The sequence below is a fragment of the Leuresthes tenuis genome, unplaced genomic scaffold, assembly GCF_036924035.1.
Source record: "Leuresthes tenuis unplaced genomic scaffold, fLeuTen1.0.hap1 SCAF_6, whole genome shotgun sequence".
In the NCBI taxonomy this organism is placed as follows: Eukaryota; Metazoa; Chordata; class Actinopteri; order Atheriniformes; family Atherinopsidae; genus Leuresthes; species Leuresthes tenuis.
Window position 1 is genome coordinate 1,343,337 of NW_027325360.1, and position 24,321 is coordinate 1,367,657.

At 48.9% G+C, this 24,321-nt stretch overlaps 1 protein-coding gene across 2 annotated transcripts; it reads right to left on the reverse strand.

Moving 5' to 3' along the window:
* Positions 1-357: 357 nt before the first annotated feature.
* LOC140309330 (phosphatidylinositol 3-kinase regulatory subunit alpha-like) lies at positions 358-24,203 on the reverse strand. 2 transcript variants are annotated; one of them, XM_072387158.1, is made up of 17 exons: positions 24,025-24,203; positions 19,834-20,291; positions 16,717-16,846; positions 14,629-14,721; positions 13,649-13,720; positions 13,458-13,574; positions 13,185-13,383; positions 12,940-13,022; positions 5,931-6,036; positions 5,747-5,845; positions 4,884-5,064; positions 4,681-4,806; positions 4,459-4,601; positions 3,206-3,382; positions 3,056-3,130; positions 1,412-1,582; positions 358-1,134 (listed from the first exon to the last, which is right to left on the reverse strand). In XM_072387158.1, exons 2-17 carry the CDS (start codon positions 20,023-20,025, stop codon positions 945-947), a joined length of 2,154 nt encoding a protein of 717 aa, XP_072243259.1. In that variant the 5' UTR covers positions 20,026-20,291; positions 24,025-24,203; the 3' UTR covers positions 358-944. The 2 variants fall into 2 exon arrangements, with proteins under 2 accessions (XP_072243259.1, XP_072243260.1); XM_072387159.1 differs by lacking the exons at positions 12,940-13,022; positions 13,185-13,383; positions 13,458-13,574; ... (3 more) ...; positions 19,834-20,291; positions 24,025-24,203 and adding an exon at positions 9,151-9,484.
* Between the last annotated feature and the right edge of the window lie 118 nt (positions 24,204-24,321).

Here is a 24,321-nt window from a genome sequence, read left to right on the forward strand (position 1 = left end):
GTCACAGCCGCTTCGTGCATCTGTTTCAGACACTTCCAGGTCAGGACAGGAAGGTGTTAACGGGCCCAGACCGGGTCCTTCTACCTCTGAGGGGTTTGTGCCACAAAATATCCGAGCAGAACTAGTCTGTGGTCCGTTACCGGTGCCGGAGGTAGAGACAGAGCTATCAGAGGTTGTGCTTTAATAGCTGCTTTGCTGCTAATTCAGCTGGAATCAGCTCCGGTTTGTGTTTTTTAAACTAAGGTACATGTTTCTGTTGGTGCTTCTCAGATGATTGAAGGAAATGTTTTCGGTGATTTCTGCTCACTGAACAGATTTAGAAGAATTTCATCCAGAAACGAGGAACCAATGGATCAGATTGGCTTTTTATTATGTTCAGCTTTCTCTTTTCTAAATGTTTCTCAGACATGTCGGCGGTAAACTAACCCGATGGATCTGGCGTGTTCCTGCAGGTAAGTGATCAACTTTCTGCAGTTTCTGTAGGAGTGTGTGTTACACGCTGCTCTGAGAGGACGGTGAGCTGGAAGCAGCCGTGAAGCAGCCGTGTTTCAGAAGTGTTCCCATGTGATCCGACCGGCAGCATCAACTCCTCGTCTCCGATGTTCAGCACCAAAGCTGCCGGTCGGCAGGAGGACGCCGGCTTTTTAAGCTCTGTGGCTGAGGAGAACCAGGTGGAGCTGCTGGTTTCATCCCTGCAGGAAGTTAAAGCTTCACATGCCGACTTTCACAGTTGAATTTTTCACTTTCCTCAGCGTGGACGCATCAGACTGAGCACCGAGTTCCACCCGGTCTTAGATCCGCCGTGGTCTGCAGCACCATGGTCTTTGTGAGTTGAACAGAAGTGCTCAGAGGGGAGCGGGTCATGTGATCAGGTGCGCTCTGAGAGGACAGACAGGTGACAGGTGGGAGGTGGCCGGGGCAGGTGTGAGGCGGCGGCGGGCGGGTCACCGGCGCTGCTGGCTGTAGACGGGGAAGGCCAGCGTGACGTTGAGCGAGTCGTTGTGCTGGACCAGCGAGGTGTGCTGGTAGTGCAGCACCAGCTCCTTCAGGGAGCCGTACAGGTTGTAGGGCTCCGCGAAGCCGTAACCGGTGCCCGTCTTATTGATGACGCAGTGCTTCACCTCGCCGTCCACCCTGAGGGAGGAAGACAGACACAGGTGAGACCGACCCACGGGTTCCAGCCCGAAACTGGAGGTTTTAAAGATTTAATTAACTGGTGAAAACAATCACTACTGTGGAGTTCTGCTGACTCCAAGATGAGGCTGTAGGAAACAAACTTGTCACTAAATATCAGATTCTGTACAAAATGAAGACGCAGCCACAGTTTAAAATGACCAAACTTCAGATGAATGAGCAGAACAGAACCAGCTGGGGAATGAAAGCGTTGGACGGGTTCGGGGGGGAGCCTTACACCACAGAGCAGGCGTAGCAGCCCGGCTTGCTGCTGTCCCGGACCAGAAAGGTTCCGTCTCTCTTCCCTCGCAGCAGAGCTTCGGCCTGGCAGCGGTTGATGTTTCCCAGACGCCAGAGACGCTCATCGTGATGAGGAAGGTCCTCCTCATCCTCCACCATGCTGTACTCACTGAAGGACAAACGGACGACAGATTAGCCAACAACAAACATCTAACAGCTAAGCACTAAACCAGAGCTGCAGTGAATGATTATCTACGTCCTGAAGGAATCAGACATGTCTGTTCTGTTAGCTTCCTTCTGTTCTCTGCTACTTTTCTTCCGTTCTCTGCTAGCTTCCTTGCTTCCGTTCTCTGCTAGCTTGCTTCCGTTCTCTGCTAGCTTCCTTGCTTCCGTTCTCTGCTAGCTTGCTTCCGTTCTCTGCTAGCTTCCTTCCTTCCGTTCTCTGCTAGCTTCCTTCCTTCCGTTCTGTGCTAGCTTCCTTGCTTCCGTTCTCTGCTAGCTTCCTTGCTTCCGTTCTCTGCTAGCTTCCTTGCTTCCGTTCTCTGCTAGCTTGCTTCCGTTCTCTGCTAGCTTCCTTCCTTCCGTTCTCTGCTAGCTTCCTTGCTTCCGTTCTCTGCTACTTTTCTTCCGTTCTCTGCTAGCTTCCTTCCTTCCGTTCTCTGCTAGCTTCCTTCCTTCCGTTCTCTGCTAGCTTCCTTCCTTCCGTTCTCTGCTAGCTTCCTTCCTTCCGTTCTCTGCTAGCTTCCTTGCTTCCGTTCTCTGCTAGCTTCCTTGCTTCCGTTCTCTGCTAGCTTGCTTCCGTTCTCTGCTAGCTTGCTTCCGTTCTCTGCTAGCTTCCTTCCGTTCTCTGCTAGCTTCCTGCTCAGCTAACAAGCCGACTGATTCCCATTAAAATGCTAACATGAAATGCTAACCTTGTATTTGTTCTGCTCAGTGGACTCGATACTTGAACTGGCTGCTTTCTGCTGAGATGCTGTAGCATTGACATTGTGCTATGTGCTAAGCTAACTGGCTTTTACAATGGACACTGTTCAATATTTTCTCTTTTCCCAAACTTCAGACATTCAGCCTCTTTTTCTCTGATTTTGCTCCTCGTTGTTTTCTCCGGTTTCCTCCATCAAATCAAGCTTCTCCGAACTAAAGACTCACATCTATGTTGCGTTTTTCTCTGAGCTCCAGTTTCCGTATAAACTGATTATATCCTGTAACAGGACACGAATCAGAGGGAAACTACCGGCTGTAAAAGTACAAATTTATTGGCCTCCGAGCTCATTAAATACACAGAACTGAATTAGTGCTCCTTTTAATGAACCATTTCACTTTTTACTGACACTAAAATGAAGGTTAATGCAAACCTAAATATAATTTATACTGTTATTAATGAGATGAAGTCATAGTTTGATTGAGTCACAAAGTTTTCAGCTCAAAATCTAAACGTTTTGTCCGATAAATGAATAAATAAACTCGTGGATAAATGATTTATTTGTCCTGCAGCTTCTCTGCGCCTGATTGGCTTATAGTTCAGGCTCTGGTCCAATCAACAGCAGAACCTGAACTTAACTCCAGCAGCTTTCTCTCCTTCTGCTGCCAGATACGACCCAGACTGGTGGATTCTCTTAGACTCTTTGGGGGTGAAACTTACTCCTCTGTGGTTTCGTTCTTCAGACCGAGCCACTCGTTCAGCTTCCTCTGTCGGACTCCTTTCTGCGTCAGCCACCTGAAACACAAACAGAGCCGCGGTCAGAGCAGCGCCTTGGACTCAGCTGGCTGCCGGGCCGCCGGCGCCACCTACATCAGGTACTGGTCCCTGGTCTTGCGCAGCTGGATCAGGTCTGGTTTGATGCTGTTCATCTTCTTGTCGATCTCTCGGTAGTCGGCCGCCTGCTTCTTCAGATCCACCTCCAGGTGCCGCTTGCTGTCCACGATCTCGCTGATCCGAGACTTCAGCTTGTCGTAGTTCTCCATGATCCTGAGAAATGGGACAGAAAACGGGTTTCACTGCGAGTCTGAAGTTCTGCTTGGAACAGGTTCTGATTCAGATCATTAATGTGGAGTTTACCATCACCCCAGTGTTATTTTTATCACGTGCACACTCCTGCGTGTGCACGTTTGTCTGCATGCGAGTACGAATAAAGATCGACTGTTTGAATAACGCAGATCAACACAGGTCCGGTGATTCTGACCCTCGGCGCGCCCCGTACTTTAGGATGAAGTCCGGTTGGACTTTCTGTGTGAACGGTCCAAATGTTCTGGAGGCCATCTTTCTGTCTCGGGTCACAAAGGCCAGTTCATGTGGATAAAAACTAAATCTGAACCCAGTTGGAGCGAACTGTAAGTCCGTTTCCAGCAGAACAGACCCGGTACCGATCCAACATCGGACCAAAACAAGCGCGACGCAGCTTTTCGTCTAAAATAAAAACACACGATCTACCGTCCGGGCTCAGAACCGGGGCTGAGGGGCTCAGAACCGGGGCAGACGGGTTCAGAACCGGGGCTGAGGGGCTCAGAACCGGGCTGACGGGCTCAGAGCCGGGGCTGAGGGGCTCAGAACCGGGGCTGAGGGGCTCAGAACCGGGGCTGAGGGGCTCAGAACCGGGGTTGACGGGCTCAGAACCGGGGCTGACGGGCTCAGAACCGGGGATGAGGGGCTCAGAACCGGGCTGATGGGCTCAGAACCGGGCTGAGGGGCTCAGAACCGGGCTGATGGGCTCAGAACCGGGCTGACGGGCTCAGAACCGGGTCTGACGGAGCCTTTTCAGAGTTCTGCTCCATATCACAGCTGTTCAGACTTCACTTCTGACCCGTTTCTTCGTACGGCACCGGCTCGGTTTGGACCAGATGTGAGCGGCAGACCGACCCGGTTCAGTCGCTGTCGGCTTTAAGGACGCAGAAAAAAACACGAAGACCGAATGGAACGATCCGATTGGACGAATTCACCATCAGGTGTTTTTCTCCCTGTAGGCTCTGGCACCATGGCAACCAGGCCTGTGTGTGTGTGTGTGTGAGACGAAGGTCTCCAGCACAGTTGCCATGGCAACGCCATACCTCTGGATCTCCTTGTCGTTGCCCTCCCGGCGAAACTTCTCGATGTACTCCTTGCTGAAGCGCTCCTGAGTCTGACACTGCTCCTCGAAGATCTTTATGGTCTCGTTGAAGGCCTCGATGGCCGTCCTCTTCATCTGGATCTCCTGAGGGACGAGGAGGAGGAGCAGAGGTTAAAGCAGGAAGAACAGCGGCGGGCGGTCCGCAGCCGCTCGGTGACGGTACCTGAGAGGTTCTGGTGTACTCCTCGTACAGCCGGTCGTACTCGCGGTTCTTCTCCTGGTACTGCAGGTGATACTCGTGCAGCTTCTTCCCCACAGCCTCGATGCTGTCCTCCTTCACCACCTGGTCCTAAACAACAACAGCACAGCTGGTCAGACGGGCCGAGCCGCGGGCCGGCGCCGCAGTCTGCAGACTGAGGGACGCACCTGCTGGTGCTTGGAGACCGGGTACAGCAGCTTCACGTCCAGTTTGGGGTTGTACTGGGCCAGAGACTCGTGACGGTAATGATTGATGAGCTCCACCACGGAGCTGAAGGTCAACGGATCGGAGAAGCCGTACTTCCCCTCCCGATGGAAGATCTTTATCAGCTTGTTGTTGCCTCCTTTCCTGCAGGCGGTCACAGAATCAACAGCTTAGTTTTAGTGGGTCTGACAGCCTGGAAGCTGCAGCAAACACTTCTTCAGGTCATCGATTATTCCATCAATAAGTCGGATCAGAAATACTTTTACAATAAAAACTATTCAAAGGAGAAACATTCCCGCCGTGAAGCCATCCCTCCTCCTGAAAACAGGAGCTGTTAGCTTCCCAGCTAACATCCAGCTGCGTTAGCAGCTGTTAGCTTCCCAGCTAACATCCAGCTGCGTTAGCAGCTGTTAGCTTCCCAGCTAACATCCAGCTGCGTTAGCATCTTTTAGCTCCCAGCTAACATCCAGCTGCGTTAGCAGCTGTCAGCTTCCCAGCTAACATCCAGCTGCGTTAGCATCTTTTAGCTCCCAGCTAACATCCAGCTGTGTTAGCAGCTGTCAGCTTCCCAGGGAACATCCAGCTGTGTTAGCAGCTGTTAGCTTCTCTCCTGCTTTCATAAACTGTGTTTTAATGCAGCTGAAGTCCTAATAAAGCCTCTTATTTCCTGTTTTATCCTCCTCAGCAGCTTCACTTCTCACAAACGCAGTTTTCAGCACAACCACATGATTACTGAGCAAACTGAACACGATAACGCTTCTCGTCTCGTCTTCTCGACCACTGGAGAAGATTCTTTTGGTCTCAGAGCAGATCAGGAAGGACTCACCTCAGAGTCAGAGTGTAATCTCCGTGCATCTTGGTGGAGGCGTCTCGGACCAGAAACGTACCGTCCGCCGTGTCTCGCAGCTTCTCGTTCACCTCCTCCCTGCAAACAACCCATCCCATGAGTCCCATCGCTCCCATTCAGACTTCTGCTACGTGGCGTTAGCATGGCGGCGTGTGTGCTTTACCTGGAGATGTCTCCCCAGTACCACTCGGCGTCCTGCAGAGCCATGCTGTTGTTGAAGCTGCTGGAAGGTGCTGGAGTCGGCGGCTTTGCAGGTTTGGGAGGTAAAGCTGAAAAAAAGGAGGCGGGGTTTAACATGTGGAGGGCGTGGAAGAAGCTAAAGTGTCACTCTGAAGGTGTCGGCGGCAGATTTCATCTCCTCAGATGTGTGAGAGCTCGTTTATCAGTGAAAGGCAGCTTTTTATCGCTACATTTAGGTTAATATGATGAGAAACCGGCCAACAGTGGCAGAGAAATATGATAAATTACAGCCAGCAGAAACCTGGTTGAACTTTGAGGGATCAGAACCTCCAGCAGCAGAACCTCCAGCAGCAGAACCTGCTGACTGACCTGAACTTTCTGTAAATTACTGATGTTTCTGCTTCACATTTCCAAGCAGAGTTTCTCCCACCCGACACCTGGTTCAGGTGGAAACTGGAGCCCAGAAACACCCTTTAATCCCACCTTGGACCCTGACCAAAGCATGCTGTCAGACAGCTAAATAACCGTCTGTCTGACAGCTGCTTCAGAGCTGAAGAACCCTTCAGATGAACCGACTCCAGATGTGTTCTGAATCCACCTAAAGGAGCCATTTTAACAGCTTTCTGTCTGCTTTAAGGGGCTGGATGAGATCAGCAGCTTAGTTTCAGGCTCAGCAGGAACCTTTGGGGCTCAGGTTCTTCAGGCCACCGTGGAACTGGACCTCATTCTGCCGTTTAATCCAAAGCCTTCTCAAAGCTCCTCGTTTCATTTTCATCAACCTCGGTCGGTTTAAATCTTACCGAGCTTTCCCAGCTCAGCCTTTCTGATGGAAAACTCTCCCCTTTAAGTCCTTTTCACACACAGGCCGCCTTCCTCAGTCTGTAACAGCGACTGATTCGGATATTTGCCGATCAGCAGGCAGTAAAACAGACGTACAGAAAGGTTTCTTCCAACGGGTCGTTCCTCCAGAACAGTTTCAGCCTGGAACAGCGGGTCAGAACCAGAAAACTGCGATAAAAACCCACGTCTGACCTTAGAGATCGAGCTCATGCAGAAAAAACAAGCATTAAAGCACAGAAAGTTACAACAACGCGGTTATTCAAGCAGAACCTGAGCAGCTGAGTTTACTGCAGCAGTTTATCGGGTCCAAGATGTGCTGCCAAAGCCAGCCAGAACCAAAGAGCTGGTTCCAGCAGCTGTTGGATGGACTCAGGGCGAGTGAAGCTAACCAGGAACAGAACATCTGCAGAGTTACTGAAGGCCAAGAAAAGCAGGCCAACATCCAGCAGAACCGGCTGTTTCCTGCAGGTTTGAATCATCTAAACAGGCGGAGGAAGCAGAACCCTGCTGGTTCTGTCTGTTAGAACCTCTTTCAGCTCAGAGACTTTATCTGGATCAGCAGTTTGGTTCTGATGGGAAGAAGTGTGGCTGGAAGCCATTCATATGAACCGGGTTAAAAGAAATCGGCTCTGAGAGAATTCACCGACTTTGGGCTTAAATCCAACAGAACCAGGAAGCTGAGGGCCTTAAATTCACACCCTTCTCTGCAAAGAAAGACTTCTGAGCGCGTTCAGGTCCGTTAACGCCTCGCCACCAGCCAAACAAAGTGGCTCAGAACCTTCCCATCGGGTGCGGGTCGGCCCGGCCTCCAGGACCGGCCTCCAGGACCGGCCTCCAGGACCGGCCTCCAGGCCCAGCCTCCAGGCCCGGCCTCCAGGCCCGGCCTCCAGGACCGGCCTCCAGGCCCGGCCTCCAGGCCCGGCCTCCAGGACCGGCCTCCAGGACCGGCCTCCAGGACCGGCCTCCAGGACCGGCCTCCAGGACCGGCCTCCAGGCCCGGCCCTCCAGGACCAGCCTCCAGGCCCAGCCTCCAGGCCCGGCCTCCAGGCCCGGCCTCCAGGCCCAGCCTCCAGGCCCAGCCTCAGCCTCCAGGCCCGGCTCCAGGCCCAGCCTCCAGGCCCGGCTCCAGGCCCAGCCTCCAGGCCCGGCTCCAGGCCCAGCCTCCAGGACCGGCCTCCAGGCCCAGCCTCCAGGCCCAGCCTCCAGGACCAGCCTCCAGGACCAGCCTCCAGGACCGGCCTCCAGGACCGGCCTCCAGGACCGGCCTCCAGGACCGGCCTCCAGGCCCAGCCTCCAGGCCCGGCCTCCAGGCCCGGCCTCCAGGACCGGCCTCCAGGCCCGGCCCTCCAGGACCAGCCTCCAGGCCCAGCCTCCAGGCCCGGCCTCCAGGCCCGGCCTCCAGGCCCAGCCTCCAGGCCCAGCCTCAGCCTCCAGGCCCGGCTCCAGGCCCAGCCTCCAGGCCCGGCTCCAGGCCCAGCCTCCAGGCCCGGCTCCAGGCCCAGCCTCCAGGCCCGGCTCCAGGCCCAGCCTCCAGGACCAGCCTCCAGGACCAGCCTCCAGGACCAGCCTCCAGGCCCAGCCTCCAGGACCGGCCTCCAGGCCCAGCCTCCAGGACCAGCCTCCAGGACCAGCCTCCAGGACCGGCCTCCAGGACCGGCCTCCAGGACCGGCCTCCAGGACCGGCCTCCAGGACCGGCCTCCAGGCCCGGCCTCCAGGCCCGGCCTCCAGGCCCGGCCTCCAGGACCGGCCTCCAGGCCCGGCCTCCAGGACCGGCCTCCAGGACCGGCCTCCAGGCCCGGCCTCCAGGACCGGCCTCCAGGACCGGCCTCCAGGACCGGCCTCCAGGCCCGGCCTCCAGGCCCGGCCCTCCAGGACCAGCCTCCAGGCCCAGCCTCCAGGCCCGGCCTCCAGGCCCGGCCTCCAGGCCCAGCCTCCAGGCCCAGCCTCCAGGCCCAGCCTCCAGGCCCGGCCTCCAGGCCCGGCCTCCAGGCCCAGCCTCCAGGCCCAGCCTCAGCCTCCAGGCCCGGCTCCAGGCCCAGCCTCCAGGCCCGGCTCCAGGCCCAGCCTCCAGGCCCGGCTCCAGGCCCAGCCTCCAGGACCGGCCTCCAGGCCCAGCCTCCAGGCCCAGCCTCCAGGACCAGCCTCCAGGACCAGCCTCCAGGACCAGCCTCCAGGACCGGCCTCCAGGACCGGCCTCCAGGACCGGCCTCCAGGCCCGGCCTCCAGGCCCGGCCTCCAGGCCCGGCCTCCAGGCCCAGCCTCCAGGCCCAGCCTCCAGGCCCGGCCTCCAGGCCCAGCCTCCAGGCCCAGCCTCCAGACCCAGCCTCCAGGCCCAGCCTCCAGGTCCGGCTCCAGCTCCTACCTGGACTCTGCATGTGGAGGTAGCAGAGGATCTTCTCCCGGCCCCTCGCCGGGTTGGTGTCGGCCCGGCCTCCGTCCTGTCGCTCCATAACAGCCGTTAAACGGTCCCAAAGCTCCCCGACGCCTCAGGTGGAACCGACGCCGCTGCCTTTCGGGTCTCGTGTTCTCCCATCCTGAAACTCTGACGCCACCTCAGGGGAAACGCTGGGGCTGCAGCTGTTTCTGTGGGACCTGCAGCTCGGACTCATTCATCCAGCTGCCTCCGCTGCTTTTCCAGAGTGGAGCCGTTTGAAACGACGCCACTTCCCCCCCGACCGGCTGCCTCTCTCCCAGCCTCCGCTCAGAGCTCCGGAGAGCAGCTTGGAGATGTGTGACATCACCGCTGCTGCCAGCCAATCCCAGCGCGGCAGTGATATCACCGAGGCAACGCCCCCCTCCCTCCTCTGCTGCATCTCGGTGTGGATGGATGAGGTCATCGTTTCTGACCGACTGACTCAGTCGGACTGAGCAGCAAACTGCTCACTGACCCACATTTTTAATCCACTGAAACGTGAAGAAGAACTGCTGCAGCTCATTTATTTACCTCCCTGCAGGATTATTCTTCTGTCTTTGACCAACACTGTCCTGCTTTCACTTCCCACCGGGACACAAACAACACATGGAAGTGACCTCTGACCTCTGCCTGAGCTTCTTCTCCTTCATCTCCATGGAAAACCTCTGGAAGATGGAGGAGAACTCCTGCAGAACTCAGAGGAAAACTCCTGCAGAACTCAGAGGAAAACTCCTGCAGAACTCAGAGGAAAACTCCTGCAGAACTCAGAGGAAAACTCCTGCAGAACTCAGAGGAAAACTCCTGAAGAACTCACAGCTGCAGCCTTCCTCCATGTTGGACATCTTTACGGTGGAGAAGTTTAAGTTTTCTGAACCACATCCAATCAGGCAGGTTCTAGTTAAACGGACGCTGTTTGAAGGACTATTTCCTGAGATAAATGTGCAGAAAAGTCGTTTTTACTGTTGTTTTGCATGAACAGAACCTTTTTTAGATTAAATCTAAATGAATTTGACCTTTTTTGACCATATTTCTCAGCACTTTAAACCTCCCAGGAGCCGGACTCAGACATTTTCCGACCTTTCAGTCAGTAACAACGCGTCTGAGCAACATTTAACTGTTTAACTATATAAAAACTGACTTTTCTGCACATTTATCTCAGGAAATAGTCCTTCAAACAGCGTCAGTTTAACTAGAACCATCTATTTCCTGAGATAAATGTGCAGAAAAGTCAGTTTTTACTGTTGTTTTGCATGAACAGAACCTTTTTTAGATGAAATCTAAATGAATTTGATCTTTTTTGAGCATATTTCTCAGCACTTTAAACCTCCCAGGAGCCCGACTCAGACATTTTCCGACCTTTCAGTCAGCAACAACGCGTCTTCTTCCTGAGTTTTCTGCAGTTTAACAGCAGAAGCATCTGAGGCTTCGAACAGAGAAGGGGATTTTCTAGAATCACAAGATGAGTTTCCACCCAGTAACAAAACAAGCGTGGCGTTTCTTTTCGGAAACATCAGGCTGCTGTACTTGTGGCGGTCAGCAGGGGGCGATGCAGGCGAGGAAGCGCTCGCTAACCGCAAACCAAAGGTGTCAGAAGAACAAAAGCAGTAAAAGCTCTTTGCTTTTCTCCCATTTATGACCCACATCACAGGAGTCTTCAGGAAAAGTCCCTTCTTGTTTGTTCTGTGGAAGCAGAAACAGCTGATCTGTCATGTGAGGTTTCACCTTCATCCACCCGTTCGTCTCCTTGGAAACAAGTAAACTCCTCAAACGGAGAAGCGGTGGTTTCTAACGCAGGCTGAGCCGCTGAACGCTGTGAGGAAATCACCATGGTCTCATCTGGATGATAAATCAACCACTCCACATGTTGAGCAACAGCTGTGAGACGCCACAGTTAAGAGGAAACGAGAATAAGAGAAGATTTCTGAGCTGGTCTGGAACTGAGCCTGGAATAAGACTCACGATGAGCCGAAGAGACGGCGTCCAGAGCGGGAACAAAGAGGAGGAGAAAGAGGACGAAGTTTCATGAAGACACATTCCTCCTGCTTCATATTTGGACCAAACTGTTCGGAGAGAGATGCAGCCAGAGTTCTGATGAGATCTAGCAGCAGAGATCATGTTTCTCCAGTTTTAGCTTCTCTTCATTGGCTCCCTGTTAGATTCAGAATAGAATTTAAGATTCTTCTCCTCACATATAAAGCTCTTAATGACCGAGCTCCATCACATCTTAAAGATCTCACAGTTGGATATTTCCCCAACAGAGCACTTTGCTCTCAGGCTGCAGGTTTCCTTGTGGTTCCCAGAGTTTCTAAAAGCAGAATGGGAGGCAGAGCCTTCAGTTATCAGGCCCCTAAAAGCAGAATGGGAGGCAGAGCCTTCAGTTATCAGGCCCCTAAAAGCAGAATGGGAGGCAGAGCCTTCAGTTATCAGGCCCCTAAAAGCAGAATGGGAGGCAGAGCCTTCAGTTATCAGGCCCCTAAAAGCAGAATGGGAGGCAGAGCCTTCAGTTATCAGGCCCCTAAAAGCAGAATGGGAGGCAGAGCCTTCAGTTATCAGGCCCCTAAAAGCAGAATGGGAGGCAGAGCCTTCAGTTATCAGGCCCCTAAAAGCAGAATGGGAGGCAGAGCCTTCAGTTATCAGGCCCCTAAAAGCAGAATGGGAGGCAGAGCCTTCAGTTATCAGGCCCCTAAAAGCAGAATGGGAGGCAGAGCCTTCAGTTATCAGGCCCCTAAAAGCAGAATGGGAGGCAGAGCCTTCAGTTATCAGGCCCCTAAAAGCAGAATGGGAGGCAGAGCCTTCAGTTATCAGGCCCCTAAAAGCAGAATGGGAGGCAGAGCCTTCAGTTATCAGGCCCCTAAAAGCAGAATGGGAGGCAGAGCCTTCAGTTATCAGGCCCCTCTCTGTGGAACCAGCTGCCAGTTTGGCTTCAGGAAGCAGACACCCTCTTTACCTTTAAGATCAGGCTGAAACTTTCCTTTCTGATAAAGCTTATAGTTAGGGATGGCTCAGGTGAGCCTGAAACATCCCATAGTTCTGCTGCTATGGGCCCAGCCTGCTGGGGGAGCTCCCATGATGCACCTCTCCTCCCTCCATGTTCTGCTGCTATAGGCCCAGCCTGCTGGGGGAGCTCCCATGATGCACCTCTCCTCCCTCCATGTACAGATGACATCATTGCTGTCATTAACTTGTGTTTCTCTCTCTCAGCAGGTGTCTCTGGCCTGGTGTTACGCTGCTTGTTGTCCCCTCTTTCCTGTCCTCTCAGCCCCAGCTGGTCCAGGCAGATGGACCCTTCCTGGTTCTGGTTCTGATGGAGGTTTCTTCCTGTTAAAAGGGAGTTTTTTCTCTCCACAGTCGCCTCGTGCAGCTCAGGATCAGAGAGAAGTTTCAGTGAATCTGCTGGTTTCCTTTAGCTCATTAACTGGCTCTGAATGAACTGGATTTGATTGGATTTATATATAAATATGTATATTTGTTATAAATATAACTAAACTGAATTGATTCTGTGGTAAAATCACTTCTTCTGCAGCTTATTTAGTCTTTTTAAATTCCTAACGGTGGGTTCTGGTGTGGTTCTTAAACCCAGCCCGTTCCACACAGCTGTACCCCAGATGTTTTCCCTCTAAAGGGAAACGAGATGCTCTAAAAACAGTTCCATGCCTTCGGTCCGCTGACACAGGCTGAAGGAGGAGAGGAACCTCTGAACAGGTTCCTGATAATAACTGTGAGTCAGCTGTGAGTTACCTGGAGCCGCCTGGTTCATGTTGAGCTCGCTGGTGATCAGAACCTCCAGGACCTGAACCAGAGGATCCAGACCGGACTCGGACCTGCCCACAAACAGAGACAGAGTCGGTTTAACGTCATCGTTCAGGCTTTCTCCGTTTGTCCCACAGGTGAAAGGTTCTGAATGCGGCACAAAGACGATCTGAGCAGAACAAGCTGCCACAGAACCAGTGAAATGCAGGAAGTGTTCAGTGGTTCTTACGGACCCTGCGGCCTGTCGGAACAGCAGCGGGCTGAAGATCTCACACAGGTTCCGGGGGCTCAGCTGGTTTCTGGACCCGTGCAGACACAAGCGGGCCAGGTGTCGGACCACGCTGAGCAGGGTCAGCCCGTACTGGGCGGGGCAGGCGGGCGAACTGGCCACGCCCCGCAGCACCTGAGCGCAGTCCTCTGGGTCTCGAGCCTCTGCAGACAGAAACAGAACATGAACGAACTGGACCAGCGGGTCATTTCAGCACCGGGGTCTGGTTTCTGCCGACCTTGGACTGCGTGGATCATGTCGGCCTGCAGCGAGGGGGGCAGGACGGGACCGGGGAGATCCTGCAGGAACCGGACCACGCCGTCACAGAGGGACGGCACCTCCAGCTGCTCCAGCTCTGAAAACAAACGCACCTCAGTTTAACGTTCTTAACGGGCCCGAGTGACGTCATGATGAAGCGTGGCTCCTCACCGGTGTCGGCCAGCTGCCGGGTGTCAAGAACTCCTCCGCTCGCACTGCGGTACACGCTCAGGCTGTCCAGACCTGCAACAGCGACAGATTTAAGCCCCCGCCCTGAATAAAACAGGCTGAAGTTCCACATTAACATCAGATCTGCATAGCTCCTGCAGCTAACAGGGACGCCGTTAGCTCCTGCAGCTAACAGGGACGCCGTTAGCTCCTGCAGCTAACAGGGACGCCATTAGCTCCTGCAACTAACAGGGACGCCATTAGCTCCTGCAACTAACAGGGACGCCGTTAGCTCATGCGGCTAACAGGGACGCCGTTAGCTCATGCGGCTAACAGGGACGCCGTTAGCTCATGCGGCTAACAGGGACGCCGTTAGCTCATGCGGCTAAGAGTGACGCCGTTAGCTCATGCAGCTAACAGGGACCCCGTTAGCTCATGCAGCTAACAGGGACGCCGTTAGCTCATGCAGCTAACAGGGACCCCGTTAGCTCATGCAGCTAACAGGGACGCCGTTAGCTCATGCAGCTAACAGGGACGCCGTTAGCTCATGCGGCCAACAGGGACGCCGTTAGCTCATGCGGCCAACAGGGACGCCGTTAGCTCCTGCAGCTAACAGGGACGCCGTTAGCTCCTGCAGCTAACAGGGACGCCGTTAGCTCATGCAGCTAACAGGAAGTGTTCATATGGAAGATGTTCAGGGCGACCAGCGAGCAGAAAGAAGCAGAATTAAATCATTTTTTTAAACCGAGTGACTCGAGGAATCGTTTCGACCCTAAAAACACACAAACTTAGATTTATCCAGGACCAGGATGTGTGTAACAGTAGAAATAAAGAACCTAATCTGGTGAAACACAGATTCATTTTCAGTTAAATAAGACGATGAAAGACGATCTCGTCTGTTGTTGATTCTAAGAATCATTTCAGGATGAAATCTCGTTTCTGTGAGTTAAACCAAACATGGCGTCCACGTGTGCGTTTTCTACCTTTCGCCTCTACGGCGTCCATCAGTCTGCTGAGGAGGGGGGGGGCAGTGTCCGGAGGTCCGAACTGTTCTGGGAGGTCCGGCAAAACGAAGCCTGAGAAACAAACAAGCAAACAGGACGGAAAACAACGTTTATTTCTTTAAAAACAACAACCAAATGAACAAAAGGACTAAAAACACGTTTTTCTGTTTTTATTCTCACAATAAAAACAGTAAATTTCACTTTTCAGGAAGCTTTTTCAGCTTATTTAATAAAATGTGTTTTGAACCGGTCGTAACAACAATATGAACGATGGCGTGAACGGCTTAAAAGGCTAAAACAGAGAGAAAATACCTTTGATAGGGACACTTTATGAAGACAGAAACATAACAAACTGAGCATTTGGTCGGATTAAAGGCGTCTCTCATGCATTTTCCTGCTTTAAACGACTGATCCGACCCTTTCCATTCGGTTTAGGAGCAGCCGAGTCTCTGCACTCGAGTCGGCTCTGAGGAGAAAGCTGCAGGAAGCGCAGCTCGGTTCTGTGAAACCGGCAGGTAACAGCGGCACTTCCTGTTTGGTGTGGGGAGGCTGGTGGCAGCAGATCAGGGCTGAGATCTGTTCAGTCAGCACTGTGTGAACGCTCCGGTAACCTGAGCCGCTCAGGGCTGTTTTCAGCCGGGAACTCTGGGAAAAAGCAGCTTTCTCTGGTTAGGAAACAGGTTTCAGAGCCTCAGACAGAAGCATAAATGTGTTATTATGCAAGCTGCTGCCAGGAAGCAGCTGAAGGAAACTGAGTCACTGCGGGCGAGTTTCAGGCTGATAAAACATTTCCCCAGAACCGTCTCAGCGATTATTCACGAACACGAGCAGAAGTGCGTTAGTTAGCGGCTTCGTTGGCCCTCACGAACCAAAGCAGTGGACGCTGTTGGGAGCGGGGGGGTGAGGCGGTTTGGCTCCTTCAGCCTCAGACTCTCTGACATCTTTACTCTGACTTCAGCTGAATGTTCAGAGCCTCAGAGACCCAGGAGGACAGAGACTCCCACATGGTTGGTGGAGCTCCAGCATCACAGTCCTACGAGCTGAGGATGGAGCCTTCTTCCAACGGGCCGCCATCTTTTTTCCAAAATCTTTAACTATCATTCTTTAAGAATAATGCAGCTCCAGAAGGAAACCTCTGGAGAACCTGCTTCACTTCAGCATGTTTCTCCATGCAGGGAATATTAAACTCTCACACTCGGCCCATCTGTCGCTGCTTTAAAAGCTGCCGATATTCTGGGCTGCTGAGATGCATTTGTGCTTAATCCGGCCTCAGAGGGGTGATGAACTCGCCCAAATAACTCGGTCTGCTTATCCTTCACAGGATCACATTTAATTTAAGTCTATGAAACAAACACAACGACATGTAAGATGATCAGGGCTGCAGAAACCAGGTAAATCACACTTTGACTTCTCAGTTTCTGCCTCCAAACTCTTCTTATCTCATTTATAGATACATTCACTTTTCTTTATTCGGTTCATTCTGTTTCAGAGAGAGAATCGGTGTGGACCCCCGCTTTGCGTCTCTTTGGACCCAGCTTTGGGCGCGAGCTGCTGCCACATTAGTTAACACAGTTGGTTCTGAGGCCGTCGGAGTTCTGGAGGATGAGCGAACGCAGCCGGTCCAGATTCTACAGATTCTACAGATTCTACAGATTCTACAGATCACTGAGGGAGACTCTTAAAAAACTTCTGCTGGGACAATATTAAATCTGCTGAACGAGCAGAAAAAAAAATCAACAGAACCTTTGGTTCTGATCCTGGTTGGACGAACGACCAACAAACCCATTCAGAACCACCTGTAAGCGGTTCTGAGACGTTCTGCTCAGACAGTAAAATCCAAGAACCAGGACAGGATGAGATAATCGATCATTTCCATCTCTGCTGGTCCAGGCTCAGATCCTGGATCAGAACACCAAGATTACACAGAGTGGGTCAGACTGAAGAGGACAGAACATCCAGAACCTGTTTTATCAGCTGAATTACGAACAGAAGGACCGCCTCCAACGGGTCGCAGAACAGATCAGAACCCAACGCTGTGAGCAGAAACCAGACAGAAGCTTCACTCACTCTCCGACTCCGAGTCGGTCCTCACAGATGCTGCAGACGGCGGTCTGGGTGGGCGGGGCTTCGGGGTGGGGGGGGACATCCTCCTCCTCCCAACAAACTCCACGTAAGTCCCCGGGAAGTCGCCTTTCTCCTTCAAAAGAAGAGTTCATCAGGTGTTAGGAACGGATATTTGCATTCAGTACCTTCATGTGGCGTCAAACAGTTTTATTTATATTATTTATTTATCAGTTTTATTTACATTTATTTATCAGTTTTATTTACATTTATTTATGTTTATTTACATTTATTTACATTTATTTATGTTTATTTACATTTATTTACGTTTATTTATCAGTTTTATTTATATTATTTATCGGTTTTATTTACATTTATTTATCGTTTTATTGACATTTATTTATCGTTTTATTTACGTTTATTTATCAGTTTTATTTACATTTATTTACGTTTATTTATCAGTTTTATTTACATTTATTTACGTTTATTTATCAGTTTTATTTACATTTATTTATCAGTTTTATTTACATTTATTTACATTTATTTACATCTATTTATCAGTTTTATTTACATTTATTTACGTTTATTTATCAGTTTTATTTACATTTATTTACGTTTATTTATCAGTTTTATTTACATTTATTTATGTTTATTTACATTTATTTACATTTATTTATGTTTATTTACATTTATTTACGTTTATTTATCAGTTTTATTTATATTATTTATCGGTTTTATTTACATTTATTTATCGTTTTATTGACATTTATTTATCGTTTTATTTACGTTTATTTATCAGTTTTATTTACATTTATTTACGTTTATTTATCAGTTTTATTTACATTTATTTACGTTTATTTATCAGTTTTATTTACATTTATTTATCAGTTTTATTTACATTTATTTACATTTATTTACATCTATTTATCAGTTTTATTTACATTTATTTACGTTTATTTATCAGTTTTATTTACATTTATTTACGTTTATTTATCAGTTTTATTTACATTTATTTATGTTTATTTACATTTATTTACATTTATTTACCAGTTTTATTTTCATTTATCTATCGGTTTTATTTTCATTTATCTATCGGTTTTATTTATATTATTTACCGGTTTTATTTATATTATTTACCGGTTTTATTCACATTTATTTATCGGTTTTATTTACATTTATTTACGCTTATTTATCAGTTTTATTTACGTTTATTTATCAGTTTTATTTACATTTATTTACGTTTATTTACCAGTTTTATTTACATTTATTTACCAGTTTTATTCATATTTATTTATCAGTTTTATTTACACAGCAAATGTCACATCAAGGCAGTGAAAACCAACCTGACAGGCTTTGAGTTGTTAAATTCAGGGCTTCCTCACAGAAAATGATCCATCTGCAGAACATCTTTATTGAGCCATAAATTAAAACTGAAATTCTCTCATCGGCTCTCAAAGCAAAGCAAAGAGCAGGTTTGTGAGGAAACAAGAACAAGTTTCCTTATAAAAACAGCGGCTCAGATTTCACACGTCAAACAAAACTCGATTATCTGCTAAATATTCTGCAAAAGGCAGCTGAACAGAGTGCGTTTCACCGCCTGAAAGACCACAAAACAGAGAGCCTCGAACTCTGAGTGGTTCAGGGTCCAACCTGGACCTCTGAGGTCTGCTGCAACAAACATGAAAAAAGCACCTCATGGTTTTTAAAACAGCTTTCTTGTTTAACGCTCTTTTTTCTCAGAGAACTCGGTGGGACGACCTGCTGAAGTCAGAGATATAGATAAAGATCAAGATATAAACAGGAGCTGATGTCGGTAAAGAGAAGCCGTGAGCTTCACCACAAACAGCAGAACAGCAGGATGTCATCAGAACAGGAACCACGAGCAGGCGCCATGACAACCACCCAAAGCACTTCAGCATCAATCTTTAATAATCCTCTGAACTGCAGCTCAGCTGAAGCTGGTTTCTGTTTCAGAGGCAGATATGTTACAAACCAGCATCCAGCTCACCTTGAACTCCTTTAACTTCTTAATTAGAAACAACACGAAGCTCAACGGATCATCGATGAATGTGACCAAAGACCCAAAACACCTGAAAGTTTCCACAGTTCGGCCACAGCGTCGATGATAAAACTTCACGTATTTAAATTAAAGGTAAAATCCCTTCTTCCCGTTCCTGGTAGCATATATTAGGGTCTCTGTTAGTTCCCCTTCTGTGAAAGTTCCTCCTTTAACGAGCCGTTCTGATTTTCACTCTTTAAGTTGGCTCCGCCTCCTCTGCTAAGCCCCGCCCACTCACATCCACCCTGCTGGACGGATGAAGCCAGCTTCTGGTGGAAATGTTCTGCTGTCAGCTGCACTGAGGAGCATGCATCTTCCATCCAGCAGCAGCCTCAGAGGATATAAGAGCCCAGTGGATAAACTATATCTGAGGCTAATGTTTCTGATAAAGATGGAGGTCTCCAGGTACAACTGTTTAATGAGGTTAATATATCCAAAATGTTTAAACGCAGTAATTAACGGTTCACATGCATTACTGCGAGTTACGCTGTGCACATCTCCAGCTTGGTCCATTACTGTGGATGAGAAAGCATTGTTTGCTAGCATCTGCTGCTAACTTACAGCTAACAGCTAACTCACAGCTAACTGCTAACTCACAGCTAACTGCTAACTTACAGCTAACGGCTAACTTACAGCTAACGGCTAACTTACAGCTAACTCACAGCTAACTGCTAACCTGTTTCCCTCTGGGATCAATAGAGTAACTATCTGTATCTATATATAGAGCTGGAGTGTTTCTGACTGCAGGAACAGCTTCATTAGCTTCATTAGCTTCATTAGCTCCAGGCCCTTCGGGCCCCTCCTCTCCACTAAAGACACAAAAGAACTTCTTGAATCTGCTCCGAGTTAAAAGCTAAAACATAAATGATATCCCTACATACGAGTTGGTGTTTTTCTCTAAATGATCGGAGGCATCAGTCTGCAAACTGGGTCCATTTGTGGTGCTCTGAATGGAGAAAAGTCCGCCACTGAGGGACTTCTTCTCGAGGTTCTCCTACATTGCAACTCGGGTTGTCATAGCGACCGTCTCCAGTTGGACAGCCAGGACTGAGTGTGGGTCGTACCTGAGTCGTCTCATTGAAGCCCGGCAGCCAGCCGATCTCCGAGGGTCGCTCTTCGGCGCCGTTGCTGCAGCCGAGCGCCAGCAGCGCTCCTTTGGTGACGAGCAGCACGTCGCCGACGTGCAGGTCGATGTCCTCCTCCCGCTCCTTCTTGTAGTCGTACAGCGCTCGGTACTGAAAGCCCTCGGAGCTCATCCTGACGGCCAACAGCTTCACAATAAAACAGCCGAGTAGAAAATAGTACAAAAATAGTTTGGTTCTCTTGTCCTGAGGAGATCTAATGTGGAGAATGGAGGCTGTGAAAATATGGCGTTTGGGGTTTTCTGTGCGTCTCCCCTGTCTCCATGTCTGCTAGCGTCCTGTCATCCCTCCAGGCCGAGCCACAGCCGCTCGATCACAGCATCTCCGCCCGTCATGAACAGCAGTCTGAGCAGCCGCCACATCTGGGAGGACGGCTCAACCTGGGGAGAGAGGACCAAACAATGAGCCAAACTGTGCCGATTACTCAGCAGCACAAAGTCAAGCTGACACTTTTCACAGCTGATAAGCTGCTCACTGAGAGATTTATTCGATTCAAGCTCTCAAACAAGGAAGCGCTGGTTTCCTGTCTGTTAGCGGCTGACAGTTTCCACAGGAAGCGGCTGACCTGAGCGCAGATTAATACCGTGTTGTGAAACGTTTAACCGGCACAGCCACAGCTTCAAGGCTCCATCATCTGTGTCTGAAGCTGCATTTTCTTCTGTTTTCAGGCAGGAAATTAGATTTAGTCTCTTTTACTACTTAAAGCAGCCAAAAATCCCAACATTTTAACAGGAGTGTTTTCAGTGATAAAACCCCAGAAGCCAAATATTTTAACTTTTCTCTCATCGACTTTACTTCATCTGTTAATCTGCATCCATTTTTACATTTCAGACCAGCAACAAACCAAAAAAAGTTGGAAGATGGGGAATTAATGATGTATTTTAACCCTGATCTGGTCCTGAAGCAGCCTCCAGGACAGTCTGAGCAGCAAAGATGTTCAGAGGAGCTCCAGTTTGTGTTTAAAACAATGTTCCTCAGAGAAAGACTGGAAGGGATCTGCATATTTCTGCCTCTACAGAGCAGAATATCATTAAAGCATTCAGGGAACCTGGAGGAGTTTCAGTGTAAAGGACGAGGGAGCAAGCCTAAGCTGGACCCAGTGACCTCTGACCCCTCAGACGCTGCATCAAGAACCGTCATTCATCAGCAGCTGATAGAAGCACCTGGACAAGGGATTACTGTGGAAACCTTTGTCCAGCACCACAATACAGAGTTCCATTCACAAGCTTTACTGTGCAGGAAAGAAACCTGATGTTAACCTCGTCCACTTCTCTGGGCTCGGAGGCGTCTGGGATGGACCGTCACACGGTGGAAACGTGTGCTGTGGTCAGACCCATCAGTATTCCACATCTTTGGTGGAAGAAATGGAGCAAAGAGCAAAAGCAGCATCCAGCCTGCTGTCAGCAGCCAGTCCCTGCAGCCAGGCTCTGTGATGGTATGGGGTTGGATCAGGGGGCAAAGCTCATTTCCACTTCTGTGACGGCAGCATTAATGCAGAAAAGCTCACTGAGATTTTACAGCAACATATGCTGCCTTCAAGGCCACATCTTTTCCTGGGACGTCCCAGCATTGTTCAAGCAGACCATGGAAAACCACATTCTGCCACAGTCCAAAGGCCTGGCTGAGGAAGAAGAGGTACGGGTGCTGGACTGGCTGCCTGCAGTCCTGACCTGTCCCCAGCAGAGAAACAACCACCCCCCCGCACTGCTGCACACCTTAAGACCTGTTTAAGGAAGAATGGGACAAAATAACAGCTGGAACTCTGCATCACCTGGTTTCCTCAGAGTCAGAACGGCTTTAAGTGTTGGCAGAAGGAAACAAAGTGGGAAAAGGTTCACTGACTTTATGGGATGCTGCAGGTCTGAGGTGTAGAAATGATGTTTGTTCACAGATTAAATGAAGCTGAACAGGAAACATGTTGAGTTCAGACTGACTGACACGGGAAATAAAAAGCAAAGTTAATGTTGGAATTGATGCATTTCCCACAACTTTTTCAGATTTGGGTAGAAATACTTTCCTAAAATGATTCATTTTGATGTTGATGATTAACAGAGAAGAAGAAAAGCAGGAAATACCCGAAATCATACTTTTCTTTTAAATTTTTGGTTTTAAAGGAGTATAAATAAAGAAATTAATCCGTTTTTGTTCAGAAAAACGTAAAACTGATTCATAAAGAAGTTGAGATTCTTATTTTCCATCATTCACAAGTTAGAAAAATCATTTTCTCAGCAAACGAAAAGCTCCAAACATCTCTTTGACGTTTTAACGTCGCTGGAGGCAGCAGGATGAGTCAGTTGGTCCTAAATCTTCCACCAGCAGGTGTACGGAGCTTTTTCAGAGCCAGTGATCAATATGGAGCTATAATTTATCCTCCGGGGTTAAAACAATGAAAAGATCAGTTAATTCAATTAAACTGGACCGGCACACTGTAACAGGCGGCGTTTGGATTGTACAAAGCAGCGTAAAAACGTCCAAATGAGACTGATGAACCGTCCCAAAGGCTCAGATTTCTGAGCCAAAAGAGAAAGCTGTGGACAGATGTTTTCAGCCCAGATGTGTGACGTTTACCACGCTGTCGGGGGGAGTTCAGGAATAATGTTTACTGCCTGCACAGAAAGAGCAGCGCGGTGACCCTGACATTCAATCTGTAGCTTAAATCCAACTGTAAATCATTTTAATTCTGCTTTCTGTGCCGCAGTACGGAGGCCTGAAGGTGCCACAGCCAAAAGAAACAGAAAAATGTCCCAAACGGCTCATTTTTATCATGATAAACAAGCCCAAAAGAAAAAAAATAAGTTCCTTTTTATCATGATAAACGCTACAAAAATTATGCAAATAAAAGTTAATCCAAAGTGATTTTAACTGCATTCACTGAAGTTCGTGTTCATGTTCTTCCCAGTTTTATTTGAATATATTAAACTTCCTCCTTTGTTTGCATAAAGAGGCTGAAACGCATCCAGGAGGTTAAAAACAGACGGGAAATGTTCAAAGAAAGCATGGAAATAAATGTGCTTTTCATGAGTAACCAGGGAGAAAATGCAAATTAACAACAGGGAAGTAAATACACCCAGAAATAAGATTACAAGCAAATAATGGATTTATTTCACATTCCATGTGTTTTTTTGGCATAAATCAATTTTTCATTTAATTAAAGTCACATTTATCATCAAAAAACATTTATTTTGCCACGTATATAATGTTGTATTTTTAAACCACATTTATTTTAAATAAGAATAGAATTTTAATGGTTTTATGACCTGCAGAACTTTTCCTGCAGCCCTAAACATGGCAGGAATGATGTAATTCCAGGAAACATCCGTTAAAAACCATGAAAATAATCACCTGAGCTCCTAATAAATCAAGAAAATCTGTTGGATCCACAATTTATTTATGGATTAATCCGCTAATTCAGTAAATCTGGACCCTGATTCTTCCCTGTTGAGATTTAGTCACTTTATTGTGTCTAATGTGATTAAAAAAAGAACATTTGTGAGGTCAGAATAACTAATCTGACAAATTAAGACATTTATAAAACCCACAGCAGATATGCTTGGTTTGATATCACAGAAACCAGAAAATATTCACATTTCTAAGGCAGAATTTGGGCAGCAAAATGACTAAATCTGCTTTAAAGTATCTGGTGATAAAAAGTATTTCGCATGTTAACTGAAATGTTGTTCTCGGGATAAATTAGCTGACGTGACTGATGTTATCTAACCAAACATGAAGTATTTACGGTGAATTTATTCGACCAACATGCAGAAAAGTTAGGGAAATACACTTTAAACAAATAGGAGCGCAAAGATATGAGAAATATGTCGATTATTAGACGAAGTTTCGGTGAGAAAACAGAAAAAAAACTACATGAAACCGAGCAGCCTGCTTCCACGGTACTTTCCAGCTAGCAGCGTCACACAAACTGATGAAAAACACTTATTTTCCATCGGTATCCCCCTAAATTACCTTTAAAAAAAACATTTTCACCGATAAGGAGTAAGAGTGACATAAAGACGCAGATCTGAGCCCGTGAATCCCTCCAGGAAACGGGAAACGACAATGCATGCCAACGCTAGCTTAGCCGATTAGCTCGTGGCAGTCGCTCGAGCGTCTTACCTGAATTTTTAGCTTCTTCATCCGCGGAAGCCTCCCAGAGAGAAGCCAGCGCGCGCCATGAGACAGCGGGGGGAGACACGGCCTCCGGGGGCGACCCAAAACTTAGATATTCTCCTATTTGATCGATTATTTCCAGGATGAAGACGCTCGTCAGCAGGCGTCTGTGTGCTTCTTGCTGGCAGACTAACGTCAAGTGCGCGTGATTCAAACTTCTTCCGGTAAAGCCTGTCAAAATAAAGCTGATTTAGATCATTAAGCTGTTAAAACTTTTAAATGAAGGTTAGTTTTAATGAGAAA

Excerpts from the sequence above, each read along its gene's own strand:
- LOC140309330 (XM_072387158.1), bottom strand. The coding sequence starts at position 20,025 with ATGAGCTCCGAGGGCTTTCAGTACCGAGCGCTGTACGACTACAAGAAG. Across the intron at positions 13,575-13,648 it reads CCGGCAGCTGGCCGACACCG|AGCTGGAGCAGCTGGAGGTG; the intron begins GTGAGGAGCCAC and ends GTTTGTTTTCAG. Across the intron at positions 3,131-3,205 it reads ACCAGGGACCAGTACCTGAT|GTGGCTGACGCAGAAAGGAG; the intron begins GTAGGTGGCGCC and ends TTTGTGTTTCAG.